This window comes from Quercus robur, chromosome 8, assembly GCF_932294415.1.
Source record: "Quercus robur chromosome 8, dhQueRobu3.1, whole genome shotgun sequence".
Classification (NCBI taxonomy): domain Eukaryota; kingdom Viridiplantae; phylum Streptophyta; class Magnoliopsida; order Fagales; family Fagaceae; genus Quercus; species Quercus robur.
This window is the reverse complement of record NC_065541.1, coordinates 13,314,301-13,333,009: the sequence shown is the minus strand read 5'-3', so window position 1 is coordinate 13,333,009 and position 18,709 is coordinate 13,314,301. Positions and strand designations below refer to the sequence as shown.

At 41.8% G+C, this 18,709-nt stretch overlaps 2 protein-coding genes across 2 annotated transcripts; both read right to left on the bottom strand.

Moving 5' to 3' along the window:
• Positions 1–2,743: 2,743 nt before the first annotated feature.
• Positions 2,744–5,176, bottom strand: LOC126693914 (uncharacterized). Its single transcript, XM_050389971.1, has one exon. The coding sequence runs from the start codon at positions 5,127–5,129 to the stop codon at positions 2,823–2,825; it is 2,307 nt and encodes a 768-aa protein (XP_050245928.1). The 5' UTR covers positions 5,130–5,176; the 3' UTR covers positions 2,744–2,822.
• A 12,348-nt stretch (positions 5,177–17,524) lies between these two features.
• Positions 17,525–17,983, bottom strand: LOC126695885 (uncharacterized). Its single transcript, XM_050392681.1, has one exon. The coding sequence runs from the start codon at positions 17,981–17,983 to the stop codon at positions 17,525–17,527; it is 459 nt and encodes a 152-aa protein (XP_050248638.1).
• Between the last annotated feature and the right edge of the window lie 726 nt (positions 17,984–18,709).

Here is an 18,709-nt window from a genome sequence, read left to right as displayed (position 1 = left end):
GACCGGTACATTCCTCGGGGAGGTGAAGAGTCGCCACCGTTGATCAAGGGCTGAACTAAATGAACTGCAATGAAGGCTTGATATTATCAAAACCCACCTTTCCAACCATGACGTTGGACAGCAGGGTTTTGAGGGGCTAATGTGGGGCCCAATAGTTTAGGGGCCCGACTCGCTCGCTTATGGGGAGTCCACAGGCCCCAAACTAAAGGAGGCCAGGGCCCAAATCCAAAAATAGGAAGCCCAAAGTGGCCCGAAGGTACAGCCGAGGACAGCTTAGTCCTCGGCAGACCCAAAGTCTCATGGATTAGAGTGGAATACAAGCTAACTTGAAAGATCAGAAAATATCTTGGGGAAGTTGTCCTTAATACCCTTCACTGATATGACCCTACACCTAACAGAGCCGGATTCTTAGGCTTTATTGATCATCTCCAACAATTTCGGGATTAGATTGATGGGACAGATATCTGTCTTGGAAAGGTCGACCCTACACGTGGACGAGGGACAACGAACGTAGGCTAGTATAAAAGAAAACGTTAGGTAACGAAGTGAGGATCCCCATCTCACTTCCTGGAAAATGCTCCAGGAATGAGAATGCCCGGACAATATATATGCGCTCCACCATGGAAAACCCATCGTCGGGTAACCGGAGAAAAACACAGTGCTCCTCGGACATGATCCGAGGAGTCCAATCCCTCCGTTTATAAAGTTTTTGGGCTTGGATATCCGGACTAAAGCTTTTTCTTGTCTAAGTTTATCCAAGGCCCGGCATATATTAACGCCCCGTGACCCAACGCTAGCCTTTCAAGCCCACTCTCTACAAATATTATTGTGGGGGATCTTTCACGCGCGAGCCCAACGTCGTTGTTGGGCCGTTTAAGAATCGTGTCCCCACATATAGTATTTACCATTTATTGTTCATGTATTCTTGTTAAGTTACACCATCAGCTACGTTATCTTTTTCTTCCTTTTTTTTTTCCTGTTTTTTTTTTTTTTTGGTTGAAAATATGAAATATTCAATAGATAGTAAAAGTCTCACATCATGATAATGAAAACAAATGGCTTTACATATTCATTTTAAATAGTTTTAACTTTACATATACTTCATTGTTGGTTCATTACATATTAATTTACTTTAATCCAAATGATTAAATGATTATAACTGAAAATTAATAATTAAAAAAAAAAAACTTGAAAAAATAGTAAAAACTATTCGGTTAGTTAAAGTGCTTTCCTATTTATTTTTTTCTTCTAAAATTTTTGAACAATAAAAAATATATGAATTATTTGAATATTCAATAGATAGTAAAAATCCCACATCATGATAATGGAATTGACTTTAAATATTTATCTCGGGTGATTCAACTTTACATATACTTTACTGTTAAATGTTCATTTACTTTAATTCAAATTTTAATAATTGAATTTGTTTTTTTGTTTTTAAATAGTAATACAATCACCTAACCTTTCCCCATTGTAAATATTGAAATTATACCCCAAAAAAAAAAAAAAACAAATTGACCTTGGCTTAATAGTAGTAGTAGAATTGTTGTCTTAGTTAACAGCTAAGTGAATTTTATGAAGTGCCATATTGTCCAAATTAGATAAAAAGATTTTAACCAATTATAACAATTCTCCAAATCTTTTTTTTTTTTTAATTTAAAAAAAAAAAAGTCGTTTTTCTATCCATTATAAGAAATCTTACTATAAGTGCATAAGTATAAAAGCACCATTTCGTTTCAGTTTTTTTTGGCTCATCTTATTAGGAAACAAATAGAGCTCAAGGAGTGTATTCTTTGCAGCCAAATTGACCTTTTTTTTTTTTCTCAACAGCTTGTGAGAACCGCATCTCAAGCCGGCGCTGGGGGAAGGGGGAGTTTGAGTCCTCGACAATGCTTTGTCCTTAGTTTAGGGTTTCATACAATAGTCACCACTTAATTTAGTTAAAGAAGGAAATTAATTAAGAAAACCTCAAAATATATCTTTATTGATTGAATATTTGAAATTTCATCATTGTAGTTCAAGAATGAACCTAAACTGAAAAGTCCATGGTTCATAATCTAAAAAGAGGAGGCGCCGGGGGGGCTGATTACATTAATTGACTCATTTTCCTAGCTACAATCTAGAAAATAAAATTACATGGATAAGACTTAAATCTAGAATCCACAAATTAAGTTTAGAGGTTAGGTAATGAAATGAAAAGATGTTAGCACACATTCCAGCCCAACTCAAAAGTTGGTTTTCTATGATTTATTGGGCATATCATCTTATGCACAAATAATCAAATATATATATACATCCATTTATGTCATCATCATTTAAGCATATCATCAAAGAAAAAAAAAATTGAGAATAAAGATCATGCGATCATATTCATATTGCAATCGTTATCATCATAACGTGATCTAATATTCACGTTCTTAAAAATCATTTCATCATGTTAGGCATTTATTCAGAAAAGCATATGATTACTTAGCCCATATCATCAAAATGAAGAATCCACAATGTATTATACGGCAAGTGAAGATAAAATTTTTCAAGAACAAAATAACTTGAGTCACATATCTCTGTATTGTAGGATAATCTAGTCCGCCAGACAACTGCAGATATTATGAACAAATCAAAATCAGTTCAAATGTTAGGTTTCGTCAAGTTTAAGCTTGCTAGAGTTGTACATCAGTTCAAAAGTTTTTCCAAATATTGTGAGGCAGAGGCAGTTAATTTAACAAAATAAAAGATTAGCCATAAAAAATAGAATACATCTACCTCGATCGTCTGATATATTAAAATCTGTGTTCAGACCAAAAGGTTACCAGATGCTGCCACTATGGGCGAGAGAGGCCATCTTTGGTTGATTTTTTCTCAAACTTGTAGCCAAACCTTGCTGCTTTTAGCTCAGCAACCAGTTTCTCAAGCTTGCTTATCCGTGCTTCAAGTTCCAACCCCGGTTTATGATCAAGTGTACAAGAGCTACTTCTTTCACCTTCAATACCATTGATGCTTTCCATAGAGAATTCTTCACTGCCTTCCTTACTCTTGTTTGTAACTTCGATAGAAGCTCCTGCATTCCCCATCACAGCTTCACCATGCATAATTTTTACAACAGGATCCACCAGAGATTTAATCTTTCCAACTTTTCCCTTTTCTGCTGTTGATGATGATAAGACATGAGATTTAGCACTAGATAGAGGTTTGCCATTACCCGACATTCCATTTCCAACTCCATTATTAGTATTACAAGATCTCAATAGTTGCTTCTGTGTTAATTCATCTTCCTCATCAGAGTCCCCTGCATCAACCCTATTACATTTGGGAAGGAAACCAGGCGGCGCAGGGGCATCGTTACCTATGATCCTCCCTTTTGAGCTATTTGAATCTCTTTGACACTCCACAACGCCCTTTGCTACATCTTTCTTACCCAATTTTCTAACAGGCCCACTATCTGAAGAAGAAGATGAAAGACATTCAATATGACTAAATGAATTCCCAGCTTCACCATCCTGTTGTCCCTGGATATTTGAAAAATTCTTATGCTTGTCAGTAAATTTCATCCTTTCTGCAATTGTTAACCCATCTTCGTCATTACATTGCCCCACTCCAAACCTATTAGAAAATCCAGGAGTAACATGAAGATCATCACTTTTCACCTTTCCTTTTGCCGCCTTATGTGGTTTTTTTGAGCTCTTTGAAGGAATATATGCATTGTTGGTCCCATTCTTTCCTTCTCCTTGTTGTAACACAGCTCCAGTACTTGCATCTTTCTGACTAATAATAGATTGCTTCCACCACTCCAAGTACCTGACAGTAACATATCCCTTGAAATGCCGGGATGGAACATATAATTCCATCTTACGTATTGGCATACTATAATGATTCCAAGCAATATTTGGAGTCTCATTTTTTCGAGCAACACAACCTGGAAGATCTTGATCCATTCCAAATTGCATTGCTACTCTATGTGGAAGGTACTGTTCTATACAACCAAGCCCAACTAGCTCAGAAACCCTTAGGCATCTAGCAAATGACTGCAATTCCTCATCCAAACCAGGACCAACTGATATGTACTTTTCCTTTTCTGCTGCATAAAACTTAGGAAAATTGAAGTCATTAACAGCCCTGGCGTAAGGACGCCACAGAAAACTCTCTCCACACGAGTCTAAAGCCGACCTCACACTCGCAATTTTTGAACCATTTACTTTGTCCCATTTAGCCATTATCGGGTCACCATTATAGATCACATTAGGGTTTGGCCGCAACTCTAAAAATCTCTCCCAAACCCAAATCTGAACTAAATGAAATGGCGAGACAATGCTAAGTTCTAAAACACAATCTTTATCATCTCTAAAAGCCACTAATTTGGCTGAAGCAATCATTTTTTCTTTAAACAAACTCAAGTCTCTATAAATGCTAGCAAGAACCGCGGGTGCAAGTGCAATTTTTCTACCTCTAGCTAGATGAATTGCAATTGGAAAGGCACACTCACGAATTGTTTCAGAAGAATTTTGTAAAACATACCTAGACAACCAATATGAAAGAAATGCTTCGTGTTCAAATTCGCTACCACTGTCCATGAATTTCTTCAACCATTTGGATTGGCATGCCTTTTTAGCTCTAGTCCTCAATATTTCTCTTCGGCTTTCTTTCAGACTATTTTCTATCTCCTTTTGTTCTTCCGACTCAACAGGGCAAAAAACAGAGTCTCCAAAAACAGAGTAGCCCGCCAAAACCATTACATCTTCCAAGGTGATTGTTGCTTCACCCCAACGAAATATGAAGGTATTGGTCTCAGAACACCATCTCTCTCCAAATCCAAATACTAAATCATTGTCTCTTCGGATTTGGTATGTGGAATTCAAGACTGCTTCGTATATACCAGCTTTCTTCCATGTAGCTTGGTGCAAAGAAGCCATTTTTTCCACCCATGTTTTCCAAATATTCTGAGGGCATCGCCAGCCCCAGAAGGAGACTCTCAGAGGTAGTTTTTGTGGCTCAAAATATGGTGGGAGGTTAAAGTCTGGACCTTTGATAGTGGGTGTGAGAAAATGGGCAATTCTGAGGGTTGGGTTTCCACCAGTGGATGAAACCATGAGCTCTTCTCTGGTTTCAACAATGGAGTCTGATGGGTCATCCATCTCTATAGAACAAGAAAGAGAGAGTTGAGGAGGGACTGTAGGGGAAAGGTAGCAACTTAGTGAATAATCTAAATTCTAGTTTAGTTTCTTTGCAGAGAGAGAGAGAGAGAGAGTGACCGTTCGGCTGTGTTCACTACGTTTGGAAGTTGGAAGTGTTTATGCGAGGTAAAGAGTTAGAGAAGTGTGCTCGTAAAGAATATTCTTCTTGGGCTTTTCACTTATAGGTAAAAGAAATTATTACATACAGTAAAAGAAATTACTATTACATTTGGCTGATAAACTTCACATTAATAAATGCAATTTATATTACGGCTCATTATTAAGTATTTAATTTCCCTTATCCAATGTCACTTTATAAATAAAACCAAACCATGAAAGCTGTTAGTAGTCGTAATATTTTGTCAAGTAAGTTTCGTGATTACATATTTAATTTAATTTTTAATATTACATATTTATTTAAATCCACTAGTCGCTAACCAGGGAAAGCTATTAATAACCTTTCTAATATAAAATAAAAAATAAAAAAAATTTCAATATCATGGTATAAATTATATACCAAATTAATAAAATCTATTACTTACAAAGTAATAAAATCTATCACATACAATGAGATATCATGATAACCAAGAGATTGAGATCATATTTAGAAAATATATAATTGATATAAGTGCACTCCAATACAATTAATTACACAAATATAGTTAATTCCATACTCATTCAATCAAGTATCTTTCATAAATTACATTAATTGATCTTGATGTCTAAGATGTATCTAAATTCTAACATTGCCAGTAAACTAGGGGTGTCAATGTTCGACCCAACCCGCGAACACGACACGAACCCAACACGGGTTTTTTCGGGTTAGGGTTGGGCCTTAATGGGTTTGGGTTATAAATGGGTTGACCCGAAAGCGACACGATAAGAAACGTGTCATAAGCGGGTCAACCCGCATAACCCACAATAGACATGTTTGACACACCAATTTATTTGTGTCAACCCGAAATGACCCACTTAACACAACCCGTTTAACTCGTATAACAAATAAATATTTATTTTATTTTAGATTTGTCAAATACCTTTTATATCCAACATATATTTTAAATTTAGAAAGAAAAGTGAGTAATTATAAAAATTTACAAATGATATAATTGGAAATTGAAACTTTCAAACCCTAGAACTACTAATACTTTTTTTTTTTTTGGCATAAAACTTGCACAAATAAAATTGGATGAGCTTGTGGAAGATGTTATGAATTTGGACATCAACAAAGAATCTATGGATTATAATCGTGGTCATAGTCAGGATTAGTCTACTATTTGCTCAAATTCTTTCAAAATTGATACTTAGCATTTGACGAGTTTCAAGGATATTATATTTTTGTTAAACTATGTTATTTTATTTTTGTTAAACTTTGTTATTTTGAATTTGGATTGAAGTGTATGCACTTCTTTTGGAGTGTAAAGAACTTATTTCTAGATGAATGTTATATTTCTGTTGAACTATATTATTTTGAATGTGGGTTGAAGATTTGAAGTGTATGCATTGCTTTTTAAGATGTAAAAAAAATTATTCCTAGATAGATGTTATATTTAATATTATGCAGGTTGAAATGGGTTGTGTTACATTCGTGTCAACCCAACATGACTCGTTTATTAAGTGTGTCAAATGGGTTCAGTCAGGTCAACCCGCCTTATTAACAAGTCGAGTTAGGGTTGAAGGATCATGACACGATTATTAAATGGGTCAGGTTAGGGTTGAGTCATTTAGTCGAATACCCCTATCTCGACACGACACGAACCCGACACGCTAACCCGAATTGACACCCCTACAGTAAACAAAGATGCTAGATCTCAATGGGATTGAAAAGGCAACATAATGCCAATTTACACAATTTCTGAAATCATTATTTCCACTATTGAGACAGAGAGTGAGAGAGAGGGGTGGCTGTTGTGTTGCATCTCTTAAGAAAAATCTACCCTGTACATTTTTTGATATGTAATCGACAAATAACAAAATAGATGTACCACATTTAGAGTATGCACATTTGAGAGATTAAAAGTAAAGTAAAATGAGAAAATGAACCCACCTAAAGTTTTTTACTCTCCCTCTTGATGTTGACTTTTCCAACATCTTCCAAAATCAAATTTATGGACTCCTCAAAGCCCTGTATGGCATAAAAATTAACATTTGACCAAATTTACATGTATTCACTTAAAATTGTGAAAGATGCTAAAAATTAGGTTGATATCAACCTTTTAACCAAAATTCAACATTTTAATGATTGCACATCAATCAACAATTTTGCCATTGTTACTTGCAACATATATCTTTTTACTCAAATATGGTGCAATTTTGGCCATCAAATTTTACTCAAAAGCCAAGATTAGACAACCTCCATCCTGCATTACTCTAAGAAATCTATAGAATTACCCTAAAATCAAAAAGAACATGCCACAGTCATATGGATAGGAGGCAAAAAAAAAAATGTACATGTTCACAAAGATTTCAAAGTAAAAAATATACATTATGTAAACAGAACTTTTTCCACCACTTCTACACCTTCTAAAACACCAAAATAGCAAAACCTCCTAAAATAAAGTCGTTTAATGCAATCTTTTTTAAATTAAGTCATTAAAATAACAGCAAATGACTAACAGCAAGATCCTTTGAAAACCAATTCTAAATAGTTCAAGGCTTCCAAAATTTGAGACTTTCAAGTTTCTTCTAGATTAGATAACTCTAAGTTGGGCTGATTTTGCTCTTTTGGTAGTATTGCCTAGCAAATCTACTATTCAAACATTACAATGGTTCCAAATCAACCCTTCAATATTCTATCATCAATGTGGAATTTAGCCAATAGCTTCAAAAAGAATTTGATTTGCAAAGTAGGCCACTTACCATTATTCGGGTCTCTTTCAAAGACAAAAATCAGTCAAGAGCATTTATAAATATAATAAGCCTAGAGGATAATTCAGTGATATAACAATAGGGGAAGTGGCAGCATAAATAAAATCTAAATGCATCTTATAGGGAGTAACAATTAGCATAGCTACTCTTTTTGGAATTTTGATCAAAAATATCTTTGCAGCTCTCCATACCATTTTAAATCACAATCATATCATTGAAAAAATTATAACACTATAAGAAGAAACTATACAATGTATAAAAAGAATTGAAATGGAACAGAGTTGATATTGTACAAAATTACAACAGAAATTGCTATGATAAGCCTAAAGACTGAGCTAACCTACATTTTTTTTATAAGTAAGTTACACATATTGAGCTAACCTACACTTTGTTCTTACAAGGAGATGATGTGTGATTTGCTAGAGCTCATTGGTGCACTGAGAACTAACATTCAAGCAGGTTTAGAACACAAAGAGCCTCCACAAAGTTGATCAAGCTTGCTCTCCAGAATTCTTCACAGGTTTGATACCCAATAAATTAAATCAAAACCAACCAACCAAAATACAGAAAACTAAATCCTATGAAAAGCAAAATTAAAAATATTTTTGTTAGTTATCATATATTTTGATGAAGATTAAGTCTTTCAAACATGGAAAACTCATAGCTTGTCTACAATTATAAGGATAACAACAAATAGAACAAAAAATATATTTGAAACCTTATTCAGAAGCTTTGAATTAAAAAAAAAAAAAAAAAAAAAAACACACACACACACACAAATTAGTAAACCAAAGTGCTAAACTGGACCCAAAAACCACAATTTCACTCCTACTAACAAATAAATAAAGAGAACAGGTTAGGGAGGAAATCCTAAATTAAATTAAAAATATCACTAACCATTCCTCAAAATGTCAAGAGACAAAGCCTAGGTAGAATTTGATCTTCTATGGTGTTCCCTTGGGAAAAACAAAAAAGAACAAAGAGGAAACATATTAGCTATTGATATCTATAATTGCAGCAAACCCTAATTAGGAACCCCAAAATCCCAAAACTAATAAAAACCCCAAATCAATCCTTCAGCCTCAAAGTCATCTTGATTTCGTCCTAATTCAAGAATGTTCAGAAACTATGGAAACTGTAAGCTCCAAGGATGGGCTTGATGGGCCAAACCACTATTTGGGCTCACAATCTATTTATTTGGTGGGTCTGAGTATCCTACCTTGGATTGTCCTAGGCTAAGGGACCCAATGCAAACACTTTTCTCCCTTTTTCTCAACGTTAACTCCTCTCTCTCTCTCTCTCTTTCTTACTCTCTTCTTACCCTCAGAATTGCATCCCCCAACTATCCATTCATTTCTCCTATTTATAGCCTTCGTTAATGGGATGATCATCATTATCTTCTCCCTTAGTGCAAAGAAGGGTCCAATGTCAATGGGCTTAAGTGGGTTTTTAGGTATGAGTGGCCTTGGAAATGGTTCCCACTTCAGTTAATGTGTTCGGCAGCGGAGTTTCCTAAGGTTCTGTTGGGCATGTAAACGGTGATGTGTCCGGGCGATGTGACCAAGCATGTGCATAGTTACCGGGAATGGTTTCCCGAGCATCCTGTGAGCAGGGCGTATGCGATCCGCTTTCTAAGTGTCCTGACAATACTCAGTCCACGTTGGTGGCTATTCGTGGGTCTGGGTCGGGGCCATTGTCGATGTGAAGATTAGATCCTTGGCCCATATCATTGATTCATGGTCCAAGGCCCAATATGAACTTGGGCGTTTAGGTGCCGTACAATAGCCCCCCCTTGATTCGTCCTCGGGCCCCGAGGGCGAATCAAGGAGTCAGAGAGGCAGTGTTTTGCCCGAGAAGCTTAAGGGACGTGCTTGGGGGTTACAGCGGTCCATAAATGCGCTCCTCAAAAGACACGACACTTTAGATCCTGCGGCTCTGCAATCATTATTACCTGACGGTTCACAAACCGAGGCGCACGTGTGGACTGCTCTGGGCATTTCTAAGGTCACCCCCTTTTCTACTTCATCATTGCTAATTAACGTCACTCATTGCACACCAACTGATGCTTTCCCTGGCTCTTATAAATAACCCATCCTAATTCAGTTTCCCACTTTTCACTCTCTGTCACTTCGAAACTTCTCTCTGTCGAGCATTCCCCTGCGCTCCAATCCACAAACCCAAAATCCTCATCTCCCTTAGAGCCAGAAGTAAGTTTTCTTCCCCTTTCCTCTATTTTCATTTCCTTCCTCAGAGCCCCTTTTTAATTTCTAGTCATAGAATGGGTTTTACTCACCTTTTAAACGCCGGAGCTCCCTTAGCCACTTTTAGGCAAGCCTTTAGCATCCCTGATGATGTGGAGTGCGCTTATTGTCACGAAAGTGACATAGCTCTCCATAGAGGGGCAGGCACTGCCTTTTTCCCACTGATGTCCGTCTTAGAAGGCAGGGTCAGGTTTCCCATAGACCCTCTCCTACTTAACACCCTTAGTTACTATGGGTTGAGTACCGACCAACTTCCCCCCAACTTTTACCGGGTAGTGAGTTGTGTGGCCAAGCTGAACCAAGCGTTCGGCTTGCAGTTAGACCACCACGACATAAACCACATGTACAACCTTTGTGGAAAGAAGAAATCAAACTATTACTTAAAGAATAGAGATAACAGGGTACGGCTGATTTCTTGTTTGCCGAACTCTAATAGGAACTTCGCCGGGGAATTTGTTCGGGTGCGCGACAATTGGTTTGCCAGTGACATCCCTCCCCTTTTACGGCGTGAAGTTGGTTCGTCCTAACCTTTAATTTCTCATGTTTCCCAAAATTGTAAATACATTATTTACTCTAACTTTGATTTGTTTTCTTTTTGCTGTAGACGGTTCAGTGTTCACTCAGGAAGTCAGGACAATCCACGTCCGAGACCTAAATTTTGTGTTAAGGTCTGAAATCTTCGTTCACCGGGACGGGCAACTTCATGCTTCCCACCTCATTCTCGGCGTAGACCTGGTATACTCCACTTGGAAACCTTTCAGCCAAGCCCTCATTGTAGATAGCCCACTCCTCTCTTACATAGATGTTCAGCACGCGAACTTCCTCCCCCCCAACATCACTGTAGGGGAAGCTCGTGACCTCGGCCCACGGTATACCTGTTCGGATGAACTTGCGCCCATAAGGGATGAATCGGCCGAAGTAGCATCCAGGCATCTCCGGGAACGTGCTCACGAGGCCGTTCAGCGCGAAGCCATACAAGCCAAACCTGCGAATCCGGTTCAAGTAGCCGCGCAAGAAGCCGTGGAGTCCAGTGACTCTTCCAGGACCCACTTCGCTCCTAAAGACATGGTGACCAGAAGGACTTTGACCGTCAGCCGTTTCATCCCTAGTGCAAGCCAGGCCATTCAACAGTAGCAGCCTCCACCTCAAGGGTGCGTCCCGGCTCCTCCCGCGCATCCCCCGCCTCCCTCTGCTCCCGAGCTGCAACGCAAGAGGCAAAGGCTTGCCGATCAATCCTCCACCGACCTGGGAGAAGGCCAAGTCCAATCTCCACTTCAACCTTCTCGAGGTGTCACCATCCGGGAGCCGCCGACCCAAGTTGGAACAAATGTGGCCTCATCCTCCAGACTGGTGCCTCTGTGGCATCCAACGTACGAGTTGGACGGCACGCCCCTTCCGGCTAACGCAAGCGTTCGGGGCTGGGAGAGGGGTGAAGGGGGCCGGGTTGCCCAAAGCTTAGCTCACAGCCTCCTCCTGCCCGCGGATGTAAGCGCATTTGCAGATGCGACCGATGAGTCCATGGGGAGAAGGCTCCAATGACACACCATCGTGGTTAGTCCTCTTCCTTCGCACTCTCATTATTATCATTTTCCTTCAGTGTAACTTTGAATTGCCATGCGTTAATAACATCGTCTTTAACAGGCTGCCCAGCTAGCCCATATACTAAATGAAAGGGTGAAGGATCTTTCCGAGGTGGTTGGTCGGGAGAGAGTCGGTAAGGAAAAGGCTGTGGAAGCGGCAAAGGAGAAAATGAAAATTGTCGAATCTGTCGAGAAGAGGGCTGCTGCTGCGGAGAAATCCCGGGCTTCGGCAGAGAAAAAATCGACAGAACTGGTGGTGCAACAGAATGAGACAGAGACAAAGCTAGCCGAAACAGCAAGCTTAAACTCCGCTCTATCTGAAGAGGTTGCTAATCTGTGGGCGGCCTTTGAAGCATGTGAGAATAAGTGGTATGATGAGGGGTTTGCCAACCCCGAGAAGAGCGTGGAGCCGGTGGTTATACAAGCTCGGCAGCTATCTTTCCGAAAGGGTTTGATGGCTGCTCTACAGGCCCTAGGGGTGCTCGAGATCTCCTCTCTTAGGGACCCTGATCAGATCCCTGTTCCTGTTGCCCAAAACCCAGCTGGTCTAAACGAAGAGGAAGAGACAGATAGCCTGAGGGAGCTGGTGGAGCAAATTGATGCCCACGTAGAGATGATCGAGGCAGAAGTAACCAGCAACCCTCCCACAGAAGGCCCTCAAGGTGAAGATGCCCATTCCCAGCCCCCCGTGCCCGAGCGCCACACCGCTGAGATTGCCTCCGAGACACAGCCTGTGGAGCTTTCTTCCTAATTGCCGAACCTACTTTATATTCCTTTTACTTGCTTTTATTTGATTTCGAGTTGGTTTGCCCAAGTCGTCGAGCTGTGACGACTAGACAATTATTTCCTGTTTTAAACAGTTTGCTTGGTCTTTGAATCTTGATACCACCGGGTTTTAGTGATGACAAAATTTATTTATCATGCTTGATTCCAAATTTGTGTTATTTGCCGATCAATTGTGATGATGCATGTATATTTTCTATCTCTTGTGTTTGCTTTAAAGTTCCCTCAAATGTTTGCGCAGCTTTCCCTTGCTGGTTGGTTGGGTTTGAACCGGGAAGTTAGGTTATGATTTCCGGAGTTCCGAGTAAGGATTCCATCTGCTCGGTGAAAGGACTTGAACCAAGAAGCAGGCTTCCGTCTTTAGAAATATTTTAGCAAGGTTTCCACCTACTCGGTGATAGGAATCGAACCGAGAAACAGGCTTCTATACTTAAAAATATTTTAGCAAGGTTTCCACCTGCTCGGTGACACGGTGATAGGAATCAAACCGAGAAGCAGGCTTCTGTCCTTGGAAACATTTTAGCAAGGTTTCCACCTACTCAGTGATAGGAATCGAACTGAGAAGCAGGCTTCTGTTCTTGGAAACATTTTAGCAAGGTTTCCACCTGCTCGGTGATAGGAATCGAACCGAGAAGCAGGCTTCTGTCCTTAGAAACATTTTAGCAAGGTTTCCACCTGCTCGGTGATAGGAATCGAACCGAGAAGTAGGCTTCTGTCCTTGGAAACATTTTAGCAAGGTTTCCACTTGCTCAGATAGGAATCGAACCGAGAAACAGGCTTCTGTCCTTGGAAACATTTTAGCAAGGTTTCCACCTGCTCGGTGATAGGAATCGAACCGAGAAGCAGGCTTCTGTCCTTGGAAACATTTTAGTGAGGTTTCCACCTGCTCGGTGATAGGAATCGAATCGAGAAGCAGGCTTCTGTCCTTAGAAATATTTTGGGGCTGCTTGAATCTCTTTAGCTTCCTACTTATCCATCAACCACACACAGTTAACAAAGATAATATGCCCAGCAAGAACGAGTTAGTTGCATTTTTACCATGAGTCAGTACAATACCTATAAATATATATATATATATATATATATATATTTTTTTTTTTCTAAGCATGACCGGTCAATGATAAAACTTCTTTAGATTATAAGCATTCCAAGGTCGGGGCAATGGTACTTCGTTCAAGTCTTCAAGATAATACGCCCCCACGCCTGCAATAGCTGTAACCCTGTACGGTCCTTCCCAAGTTTGGGCAAGCTTCCCGGCATTGGTATCTCGCATGCTTCCTACTGCCTTTCTTAGTACCAGGTCTCCGACACTGAATTCTCTTACCCTTACTCCTTGATTGTAGCGCCGGACAAGCTTTTGTTGATACTCTGCTAGCCTTATGGTTACTGATTCTCAGTGTTCTTCAAGTAAATCTAGGCACCCCGTCAGCTGACCTTCGTTCTGTTTTGTATTGAATTTTAAGACCCGTGCGTTGCATAGGTTGATCTCGGCCGGTATCACGACTTCAGCTCCGTAAGTGAGAGAGAATGGGGTTTCGCCCGTGGATCTTCGAGGAGTTGTCCGGTATGCCCACAAAACACTTGGTAGTTCTTCAGCCCAGTTGCCCTTCGCTCCTTCCAGCCTTCTCTTCAAGCCGTTCATGATCACCTTGTTCACAGCCTAAGCCTGGCCATTGCCCTGAGGATACGCCAGGGTAGAGTGCCTGTTCCTGATCCCGAGATTGCTGCAAAATTCGCGAAAACTTCGACTGTCAAACTGCAGTCCGTTGTCCGATATAAGGAAGCCCGGGACTTCGAACTTGGTGATTATGTTCTTCCATAAGAACTTCTTCACATCTACATCCCGGATATTGGCCAAAGCTTCTGCCTCCGTCCATTTGGTGAAGTAATCAACGGCCACCAACACGAATCTTTGATTGCCTGTTGCTCGGGGAAAAGGCCCGAGTATGTCCAGCCCCTATTGCGCAAAGGGCCAAAGACTGCTAATCGGGATCAAATGCCCGGCTGGTTGGTGTATCTGAGGGGCGTGCTTTTGACACTGTTCACACTTCCGAACGTATTCTGCAGCGTCCTTTTGCATCCGGGGCCACCAGAATCCCTGAGTCATTGCCTGATATGCCAGTGATCGTCCCCCTACATGGCTATCGCATATCCCTTCGTGCAACTCAGCCAGGAGCTGGCCTACTTTCTCCGGGTGCAAGCATGACAGATATGGCCCTCCGAATGACCTACGATAGAGTTTCCGGTCTCCGGACAACCAATACCGGGCTGCCACCCTGCAGACTTTGTTAGCCTCTTTCTCATCATCCGGAATCCGGTCATCGGCCAAGAAATCCACGACGGCGTCCATCCAGCTCGGACCAAGCGTTGTGACTGCCGTGACTTCGACTCTCACAACCCCCTCACTTCCTGCTACCTTAATGCTGGGCTCGGGGACAAGTTCCACTCTGATAAGCCGGGGAATATCCTTGGCAATTGACAATGCCAGAGTGGCGAGAGAGTCGACGTGCCTATTCTGCGCTCGGGCCACTTGAATCACCTTCACCGTACAAAAACCGTCCATGACCTTCTTCACCAAGTCCAAGTAGGCTTTCATCCGAGGATCTCGAGCCTCGAAATTCCCCTGTACCTGGTTGACAATGAGTCTTGAATCAGAATAGATCTCCACGTCCCGGGCCTCTAACCGTGAAACAGCCCTCTGTCCAGCAAGCAATGCCTCATACTCTGCCTCATTGTTGGAGGCATTAAACCCCAGCCTGAACGAATGTTCCAAGAGAATTCCTTCTAGGGTGATTATGACTACCCCGGCTCCGGCACCTTTGGCGTTGGAAGCCCCATCCACATGTACCTTCCACAAGCGATGCTCCACCTGACAGACCATTTCCCCCTTGGGAGAGAATTCTGCTACAAAATCTGCTAACACTTGTCCCTTTACTACACTTCTCAACTTATACCTCACGTCGAATGCCCCGAGCCGTGTCCCCCATTTAGCTATTCGCCCCGTAAGATCAGATCTTTTCAATAATGACTGTAAGGGATGTTCGGTCAGCACATATACGGTATGAGCTTGGAAGTACTGAGGCAATTTCCTGGTAGCATGTGTTAGGGCCAACACCAACTTCTCCAAGGGCAAGTACCTGGTCTCGGCGTCAACTAGAGTCTTGCTGATATAATACACTGGCTGTTGTACTCCTTGATACCTTAGAAGCACAGCACTTACAGCATGTTCGAATACTGAGAGGTACATGAATAATTCCTCTCTGGGCTCTGGTGCACTCAACATTGGTGCTCGCACTAAGTACTTCTTAAGGTCCTGGAAAGCTTTTTCACATTCATTATCCCACCAAAACCCCTTCCACTTCTTTAAAAGCTGATAAAAAGGTCGGTAGCGATCCGAAAATTTTGAGATGAACTGATTGAGAGCGGCTAGCATCCCGGTCAATACCTGTACTTCTTTCGGGTTGCTCGGAGACCGGAGTCGCTTCACGGCTTCAATTTGGTCGGGATTTACTTCTATCCCCCTATTGGTGATCAAGTACCCCAAAAATTTGCCAGCCCCTACTCCAAAGGCGCATTTTTCTGCTTTAAGACGCAATCTGTGCTTTCGCAACAGCTCGAACACTCCCTGGAGATCCTCTACGTGTCGGGCCTCTTGCTTGCTTTTCACCACCATATCGTCGATATACACTTCGACCGTATCCCCCATTTTATCCCGAAACATCCTTGTCATCTTCTGTTGGTATGTCGCCCCTGCATTCTTTAGACCAAAAGGCATCACAGTGTAATGATAATTGGCATCGGGAGATATGAACGCCATTTTCTCCTGGTCTTCATCGACCATAGCAATCTGATGGTACCCTTGGAAGGCATCTAGGAAGCTCATCCTCGGGTGCCCGTAAGTGGCATCCACTAATTGGTCAATCTTTGGCATGGGGAACGGGTCCTTTGGGCATGCCCGGTTCAGATTCGTGAAATCCACACAAACCCTCCATTTGCCGTTCTTCTTCCGGACAACAACGGTATTTGCCAGCCATTCTAGAAAAAAGGTTTCCCTTATGACCCCTGCCTCCTTCAGCTTTTCCACCTCCTGTCTTACCGCCTCAACGTGGTCTTTAGTCGACCTTCTCGGCTTCTACTTCTTCGGAGGATATGAGGGGTCTACATTGAGTTTGTGGACGATAAACCCGAGATCAACCCCTGGAACTTCATAGGGATTCCAAGCGAAAACATCTACGTTTTGAACCAAAAATAGTAATACTTGGACTCTTTCCTCGCGACTCATGCTTACTCCGACCTGAAAATGTTTATTGGTGTCCGGCAATATTTTTACCTTTACTAACTCCTCAGCACACCCAGCCCCCATTCCTACTCGGGGATCCTTTAATTGCTATAACGAGTTTTTCCAGGACACATCTTCCTATTCAACGCGCCCCTGTTCGGGCCGCCCAACCTCCATGTCTCCATCCAGTTGCCCGGTGATTTCTCCCTGACTAATCTGATTCCCCTGCTTCCAGTTTACTACGACAGTAAGGTACTGTCTGGCTGCTTGCTGGTCTCCTCTTATTACAATAACACCCCGCTCGGTTGGGAATTTAATCTTCACATGCAATGTTGATGGGACGGCCCTCATTGAGTGGATCCATGGTCTTCCTAGTATGGCAGTATACAGGGAAAATGAGCTTACTATTGTGAATGTTACAGATACCTCCTTCCCTCCCATAATCACGGGGAGGGAGATTTGCCCTTCAAGAATCACTACTTTGCCATCAAATCCGACCAAAGGTGAAGTGTGCTTTATGAGGTCCTCCTTCTTCAGACCGAGTCCCTTGAACAGATCGGGGTACATCACGTCGGCCTCACTTCCCTAGTCTATCATTACCCTTTTTACTAAGAAGCCATTTATCCTGGCCGTGACCACTAACGCGTCATCATGTGGCTGAATTGTCCCCTCTAGATCACCATCGTCAAACGAGACAGGCTCCCGTGCAAACTTCATCTTTTTACCTGGCGACTGTAGACCCAGGTTACCTTCTACCGGCACTACTGTTAACATTCCTTTTCTTCTTCCTACAATGAGTTTCTCCGGCGCAACATGGATTACTTCAATTATCCCCACAGGGGGTGGGAGAGGGTTTCCCCTTTGCCGGATATCATGCCCTACTACTCTGTCCCCCGAGTTTAGCACGAAATCCTTTAAGTGTCCGGCCTTGACTAGCTGCCCGAGATGGTCTTTTAATACCTGGCATTGTTCAGTGGTGTGACCCCTATCTCGATGATAAGTGCAGTAAAGACTTTGATTCCTTCTAGATGGATCCCCGCCCATCTTGTTTGATCATCGAAAATACGGCTCATTTTTTATCTGGTCAAGAATCCTGTGTACCGGTTCCTTAAACGTCATGTTCACTTCTCCCATTTGTGTGGCCGGTTCTTGAATCGCTGACCCCCACGGGGCCTGAACGGGAAACTTGCCTATCGGGGACGAGTCATTATCGGCACTTGCCTTTGCTCTGTAACCGGTCATCTTCTAATCGTTTGTATTCCTCGATGCGTCTCATAAGCTGCCGCATGCCTTCGGGCGACTTTTTGGTCAATGACTCTCGTAGCCCTGAATCCTCAGGCAACCCCATTCTAAATGTGCTTGCCGCCACCCTTTCGTTATCCCCGCCGATCTCGTTGTATAGCTCCCAATACCGGCTGGCGTAACTACGAAGGGTCTCTCCCGCCCTCATTTTCATTAACAAGAACGCATCAACTGGTTGAGGTACTCGGCTGCACGTCACAAACCGGATTCCGAACTCTTGAATCAGCTCAGAGAAACTTTGTATGGATCCTTTCCGTAACCCATTAAACCATCTCAATACAGTCAGTCCCAAACTCGAGGGAAATACCTTGCACATGAGCGCATCGTTATGAGTATGCAAAGACATCATCTGAATATAATGGCTGACGTGTTCTATCGGATCAGTCTTCCCGTCATAGCAGTTGAACGGTGGGCAGGCAAACCTGTCTGGCATTTCGGCTCTCTCAATTTCGCTCAAAAACGGGGACC

Bases quoted from the DNA above. Each gene is read 5' to 3' on its own strand.
- LOC126693914 (XM_050389971.1), bottom strand. From the start codon at position 5,129: ATGGATGACCCATCAGACTCCATTGTTGAAACCAGAGAAGAGCTCATG.
- LOC126695885 (XM_050392681.1), bottom strand. From the start codon at position 17,983: ATGGGCGGGGATCCATCTAGAAGGAATCAAAGTCTTTACTGCACTTAT.